This window comes from Musa acuminata, chromosome BXJ2-1, assembly GCF_036884655.1.
Source record: "Musa acuminata AAA Group cultivar baxijiao chromosome BXJ2-1, Cavendish_Baxijiao_AAA, whole genome shotgun sequence".
NCBI lineage: Eukaryota > Viridiplantae > Streptophyta > Magnoliopsida > Zingiberales > Musaceae > Musa > Musa acuminata.
This window is the reverse complement of record NC_088338.1, coordinates 1,039,854-1,047,500: the sequence shown is the minus strand read 5'-3', so window position 1 is coordinate 1,047,500 and position 7,647 is coordinate 1,039,854. Positions and strand designations below refer to the sequence as shown.

General features: G+C 33.0%; 1 protein-coding gene across 1 annotated transcript in view; it reads left to right on the top strand.

Moving 5' to 3' along the window:
- The window catches only part of LOC135598332 (uncharacterized), an 8,154-nt gene extending 1,476 nt beyond the window's left edge, over window positions 1-6,678 (top strand). Inside the window, exons 2-8 of the mRNA XM_065091960.1 lie at window positions 2,576-2,929; window positions 3,308-3,428; window positions 3,571-3,883; window positions 4,111-4,183; window positions 5,490-5,580; window positions 5,660-5,739; window positions 6,410-6,678. Of these exons, the coding sequence (XP_064948032.1) occupies window positions 2,576-2,929; window positions 3,308-3,428; window positions 3,571-3,883; window positions 4,111-4,183; window positions 5,490-5,580; window positions 5,660-5,739; window positions 6,410-6,553 (1,176 nt within the window). The 3' untranslated portion in view covers window positions 6,554-6,678. The remainder of the gene's footprint in view (window positions 1-2,575; window positions 2,930-3,307; window positions 3,429-3,570; window positions 3,884-4,110; window positions 4,184-5,489; window positions 5,581-5,659; window positions 5,740-6,409) is intronic.
- Window positions 6,679-7,647: the final 969 nt, after the last annotated feature.

Genomic DNA, 7,647 nt, shown 5'->3' with positions numbered 1-7,647 from the left:
GAACCTGAGTTACTAATACAGATAAAGTATGAGATATGCTTGCTCATTCGGCCAAATTTAGGAACTTATGTCTACATGGAATGCTTTTACAGCTTGGTAGAGGTTTTGGTCAGAGAACATATCGGTTTCTTGTCTTGAAACAGTCTGTGTTTACATAAACCACATTAGTGTGAGTAGCGTGAAGCCTTATTTTACTGAAGAAGTAAAGAGGACACTGAAGTTGCAAGGATCATCACAAACTTAATGTGTACCATGAGAGTTTATACTGCAAGTGTGCATGATTAAACTTGTCGTATATTACTCTATATGCTCTAACAGCTTGTGTGGGTCAGACCGTCAGAATACTTGCTTTTGGATCCATTTGAAGATTGTAAAACATGGTTGCTTCTAAAGAATGTAAGACATGTTTTGTCTAATTAATGGTCTTGTTGTTGCCTTATAAGTTTTTAACTTATATTGTAGTTGTAGGGTTGTGCACCGTGAGCTCTCAGAGATTTTTTCTCCAGTTCTAATTCTGTAATAATGTTAGTCATTTCATTACACGTGCATAGTCTTCTGCCCATTTAGGTTATTTAGTTTTCTTGTGATTGCTATTTTGAGAAAAGGCTCTTCCCAATGTGGTAAGAGTGACAATAAAGGTTATTCGGTACCGAGGTTTGCATCTCAAACCAAGAAACTTAGCTCATGGTCTACTGTTGTTGGATAACTAATGTTATAAATATATTTTTTTGTATTGTGTCATGTCCTTGTTCTTTTTAAGGATATGTTCTACTTATGCATACAAGTATGTATCTATGTCATATATATGCTTTCCTTCGTGCGATGACTTATAACTAATGGCCAATAACTTCATAAAGTGTTTTGCATTAATAAGATGTTTTTGATAACAATATGGTGAAGTAACTAAGTCTTCATGCTCATCTACTTGAGGGTTGAGCCTTTTTATTTATCTTCAAGTGATTGTATTCAGGATTTTAGATAGCAATCGATACTTATTTTTCCCAGTATAGGCTAGTTTACCATACCATAGCAATTTGACAGTTGGTGAACCGGTGTTAAACTGAGATTTAAGATTTTGAATGTATACCATCTATATTGTCCATTTTTTAGATTTAAAAAGAAATTAGAAGGCTCAGTTAACACAATTTTCTATTAATTGACTAAACTTGTCAACTATCGCTAAGTCACAGATGACTCCTTGTCTACTCCCCATGCAACTTGAAACTTTAATATGGGCTTCTCATTCTGAATCATGAATTCACGATAACATTGCACCTTTGCTCATAATAATACATGATTATAAATCTGAAATTAAGGATATCATGTTGTCAATTTTATAAAATTATAGATACAGTAAAGACAAATAAAATCCGTATGTGTTTTTGCCCTTTTCCTTAAGAAAAATATTTTTAAAACAACAAAAACATTAAACAATAGAGAGTAAGAAAATCAATGAGATCATTTCTTACAAATCCCCTATTTCCACAATTATCAATCCAACCAGATACAATGACTAATTACTTGAACCAAATATCTAATGGCAACCGACCTAAGTGATTCAGTATGTACAATGATCCAATATGATGAAATAACTGATCAAACACCTCATAAACCTTAATTACTTTATATGAATAAAATGTCGCTCATGCACATTTTAATTCTTCTATATCAATAAAGTACATGACGTGCTTATTATAGGTTGGTTCAATGACTTCTTGGATATATGTTTAAGGTAACTTTACATCTACAATTCTGGTCTTTTATCTGTTCTTCATGATGCTGGTGCTGTAAAGAATAAAAATACACCTACCAATTCATGAATTTAGATACAGTTCCTTGCATAGTTTGTTTCTTCATCTGTGGCTTTGTTCTCCTCTTCTTCAGTGGGATGTATTGATGTTTTACTTGATGCTTAGTATAATGAGAAAAAAAGGTCATTTGTATCAACATGGTCAGGCATTTAAATCTGATCATTCTTCTGAAGAAACAAAAAGATTGTGTAGATTATGAACTGTATTATGGATAACTAACAAACAATTACTTCTGTTGTCAATAAACTCTAACAAGTGTTTTCTTCCAGGAAAGATGGTCCTATTAGTTTGAGGTTCAATCATCAGTTCCAAAAGAAAATGAATTTCAGATGAAAAATATTATAACAGCTAAAGTAAAGCTAGATTTGGTTTTTTCAGGAATTGGAGTGTTGACCCTTGAAAATTCTTCTTGCTCACTGTCACAATTTTATTAATGTCTGGAATGTTTTTATCTAACTGCAACAACATCTAAGTTGGCTTCCAATTTTCTTTTAAAACAGTAAGTAGTGGACTTGAGCTTTCTTTCCAAAGCAAGTTGGTTTTGGGACTTTCTGCTGCCTCTTCATGACAATTGCTGTGCATATTCTGTGTTGTTATCTGATGCAATGTACATCAAAATCATGAATATTTTGGTGCACTAGGATCTCTTATAATGATTTATGTTCCCCTAATATGCCCATTATTATCAACTCTGTTTGCCTCTAGTTCTTTGTTTGGTTACATAACCAGAACTTGAAAGTTATCCGGAAGTCTGTTCTATGCAGATTGAACACCAGACCCTGCAACCAATAGTTGAAGGCATTACTTATCTGAATTCTAGTAATGCAACAGATCTCGCTCTTCAAATACCCTCTAGAGGCACTTCATCTAGTGGAGGTTTTTCTCGTGGGCGAAGCTTCAAAAACAAGACACCTGTAGTTGATGGAGAGAGAAGTTCGCTTCTAAATCCTGTACTTGCTGAAGATCCAGACAAAAGGGAGGGCACTGAAACTGCTTTTTATGCTAATATTGTGTCAGCTTTTTCATGGAAAAGATGCACATCACTTCCTAATACCCCAGCACCCTGTTTATCTCCTTCACCTGTCAATAACAGGGCATATGAACAGCAGAGCTCCCAGGTAGATTTGTTTCTCTTGCTTATTCGGAGGGTTGCTCAAAGTTCAGTATAATGTTTTGTCGATGACTAGAAAGTTCTCCTTAAAATATTCTTTTGTTCACTGCAGTTTAGATTCCTTTTCATTTGTTTTCTATGCAATATGCAGCTGTGTTTCTGTTGAGGAAGTCATATTTCAGGCAGTGTGGTGGTGAATCTTGTATTAGGAGACTATTTCAATGGAATGTCTAGAATATTGCTTCTTGCTGATCCATGGCTTTCTCTTAATTGTTACAATTGTCTCCATCTTTTATTGTACTAGACTACTAGGGCTTTATCTATGGAATGAAGTTCTTCGTATTACTGATGATTAAACTATTTGATCAGTTATTTGCTTTTGCAGAAGCCAGCTGCACAATCTAAAGTTCCAAGATCACTGTCTGTACCTGTACGAAATATTGTTATTGTCAGATCTGTATCTTTCTCTGTTCAAAATGAGGACACGTCTTCAGAGCCTCCTGATGGTAATCATTTGACAAATTTCTTCTGACATTGTTTATGCATGAGATTCCATATAATACTAGATCTTGAACTATCTTGTTTCAACATTTTATGCTTTTTCTTTTTTCACATTGGTAGCATAGTTTATACTTCATTTAAAGACAGATCAACAAGGTCCAATGACTGAGGATAATGATGAAGAGATTCCTGAAGACGAAGCAGTTTGCAGGATTTGTCTAATTGGGCTAAATGAAGGTGGAAATTGGCTTAAGATGGAGTGTAGTTGCAAAGGTGCCCTAAGGCTCACACATGAAGAATGTGCTGTGAAGTGGTTCAGCCTGAGAGGCAACAAGAAATGTGAAGTCTGCAGCCAAGAGGTTCTCAATTTGCCAGTAACTTTGTTACGTATTCAGAATGCTGCTCATAGGGACAGTGGTCAGCAACATCCTGGACAGAGCTCAAATTTGTTGTTAACCAGGTATGTGTTTTTAAAAGCTGTTGGTACTATCAATCTATCATTTTATATGTAATAGTAAAATGAGCTTATAATTGACCTAGTTCAAAGTTAAAGAAATAAATTGCTTGTTTGTTCTAAGTTTATGATTTTCATTAACATTATATGTAAGAGACATGTTGTATTTCTAAGGATATCTCTAGCAAATTATTATCTTCTTCTCATATATATTTAATTTGTATCTTTTGCAGGACGTGGCAGGATGTGGCTGTGCTGTTGCTTATCAGCGCAATGTGTTACTTCTTCTTCCTTGAGCAGCTACTGGTACAACTAAATCTTCCTATGTTAGAAGAAAAATGTCCACAGTGAATACAAAGTTTCTGAATCTAAGAGTAGACTCATGCTATTTTATAAATCTTTGCAGTGATAATTTAATTTTTTTTGTTTGCCGTCTTTATCTGATAAAATTATCAGTATGAATAATTGTTTACTTTTGGAAGTTGCTATTGGACTTCGGCGCAATGAGCTCCTGCCCCTAAAGTATGAATTTGTGAATGTTAAAACGATTTCTAGTTTGGTGAAGCGATATAATATGGATAAGTTAGGTGTTAATGCACCATGCATGGTTATAAGCTTCCTTTGGTAGAAGTATCAAAGCAACACTATGAAAAGAATCATTCTGTCTTTTTCTTTTTTTAAAGAAAAATTGACTTTGTTTGTGTATGAAATATGAATCCCTACCTTTACCTAAAGACTTCTTGGATTATAGAACTGTGCTCTTCATCTAATTCTGATCTATATATAAGCTAGTGTATTGACCAAATATGTTTTACGAGTGATGGATAATAATTTGATTAGAATAAATTTTGAAGACTTCAAAATTCTGTTAAATTGGCTACATTTTCCTGACTAATCTAGACTAGATAGTTTACTCTCTTTGGATGCTAAATAAAATACAACCATATATATATATATATATATATATATATATAGTGAAACTCTCGAGAACCTATGTATTCCAGTGCATGCTATCTTCTGGACAGGGAACAAATGGATACAGAACAGATGTTTCGTTCTCTTTATCATATTGCAGTGGTGGCATAGTCTGTAGGGAGAACTTTAAATGAAGGTTGTCTGCACCTAGGCTTCTGATGCGCATGGAGACGTTCACTGGACTCTGTGTCTTGGCAACAATAGAGAAACTGTAATCATTTCAAACAAAGATCTAGTTGGCATTGACATAGGTGACTTTTGACAGTAACCAAGGTGGAATAGAACCAAATTGTATTACACGTCGTTTGAGGATCTAGCACAACTGTTGATCTTCAATGGAAATTTAGTTATAGCAGTTGTAACGAGAAGATAGCTCATGGACATGCTAAGTGATGCATCTTCAGAAGTCTTGTTATGGAAGAACCAGATACCTCTTTTTCCCACCTATTGTTCCATTGAAAATTTATAATATAGGAACCAATGTGTACTTTTATACTAAGCGAAATACCAGTTTCTCTGGACTGTTTATTTGTCAAATATCTGCTCCTATTTTTTATGTTTTAAAATTGTCTGTGATTATTCTCATGTTTTCTTTTTTTATCATTATGTTATAAATATTTTTCTCTGTTTGGCATAGGTTAATGACATGAAATTGCATGCCGTTATGGTTGCTGCACCATTTTCACTGACTCTGGGTCTCTTAGGATCAGTGTTTTCAGTGGCATTAGGTAACTGATTTGTTGAAAAAAAAAGAAGACAATTATTGATATGGTATAAATGGATATTATGACACATTTCTTGATGCAGCACGCAAGGAGTATGTTTGGGCTTATTCAGCTTTTCAATTCTCGCTTGTCATTATATTTCTTCATCTATTCTATTCTGTGGTAAGCAATTGGAAAATATTTTTTCTAGCCTTTTGTAGTATTCATTTGGTTGATCTTTTTTATTTCTTTCTCTGATATATGTCTCTCTCCAACAACATATTGGCACTTGAGAGTCCTCTTGTCATTAAATAACATAGTGAACAAGATCTGTTGCTTGGTACTCCACGAAATCTGTTGTTTCTCTTTATGGTATGCTCTCACAAAGCAGTTCATTATCCTGCATGCAAACATTTTATTATTTGCTTATGAAGAAAAAAAGAAAGAAAATGAGAGAAAGATAAACAGACAGATCTACATGTGCATGCACACACAGAGATATATACATAGAAAGAGAGGGAGATACTTTTGACTGGTTACCTACAAATGCAAAATCCCCTTAAACGATCCTTAAGGTCTCTATAATCTGGCACAACCATCGTGTGAAATTCTCTCAATGCAGTGCTCACCATTTTGCAAATTCTTGGAATTATTGAATAAATTTCTATTTGAAGTCGTCCTACAGTCTTTTTGGATGGTAGATAAGGCATATTATCATATTGTAAGTTTTGCTTTCCCTAATGGACACTGATAATACAATATGATAAGTTGAACTAGTTTTTCTAGAAGAATTTAATCACTATTAATAGCATGCGAGTTGTTTGACTAAACAGGGTTTTCTCCTCTGCTGCAGATTCAATTGAAAGCAGTTTTTGCAATCCTGATTGCATCGTTTGCTGGATTTGGTATTTCTATGGGAATTAATTCGTTGTTTCTTCAGTTCTTTGCATGGAGAGATCGGGCTGTCCAACAACAAATGAACACTAACCCAGTGTAGATGAATCATATCTGTAACACATGAGCCGTCCAGTTACATTAAATCTACATATTTATTAGCTGTTATCTTATTAAAAATTCAGATACAAGCAAATTTCTATAAATAATAGTCCAAGTTGATCCTTAGAGTTTGATGACCAGGAATTATGCAAAGTTGATTTGAATGATGCTCAACTCTTTATTCATTTGCATTATTCTTTTTCTGTCACTATGTCACTATCTTTAGTATTTTTTTTTAATTCAATTTTTTCTATATATATGTGTTATTTAGATTTGTATATTGTGAATCCTCGAGGAGGTTATTGAATTTATTGAACATATTATCAATGTTTTGTAAGTTGATTGATTACGAGTTCAAATAACTTGTGAGATTGCGCCGTTGTAAGGCTCCCGACAAAAAAAACTTATATTGTTAACTTATTTGTATGGCATTCCTTAAATCTTGGGCTCTAACTTTCTATTTCTAAATGAAGCTTGAATCTCCATTGGCACCAAAATATGAACTGATGACTGTTATGCATGTGACAAAAGCTATTCCAATAAGATGAACATGTTTTTTCTTTTCTAAATTTGTATTATATAACTATATTCCTTTTTATGCATTGCAGTTTATTTGCTTATACTGAGATATGTTGAACCTTTAGAAATAATTGCCAATCCCTTATAAGAATGCTCACAATAATTGCAGCTTGTGCAAGAAGTATGATGGTGGACTTCAAAGAATTAAAATATGCACCTTATCAATTTTTTATTATTAAATATTTATTATTTTTTAAAGAAAAAATTCCCTTCACCTAATTAAAATTCATATTACCACTGAATTGTATGTTTATTGTAAACCTCATCCAATAAGCCATTTAAAGTCTTGAGAACAAATATATATATATATATATATATATATATATATATATATATATAAACTCAATATAAATAGCTTTATACCAATAAACTCAATTTCACATGATCCAATCATTTAGTATAAGAGGTTTTTGAACTATGTTAAACTATTTTAGGATACAATATAACACAATTAATATTTAAATTATTTATCTATGAGTTAAAAACAAAAGATTCATCTTTAACTCCTATAAATTC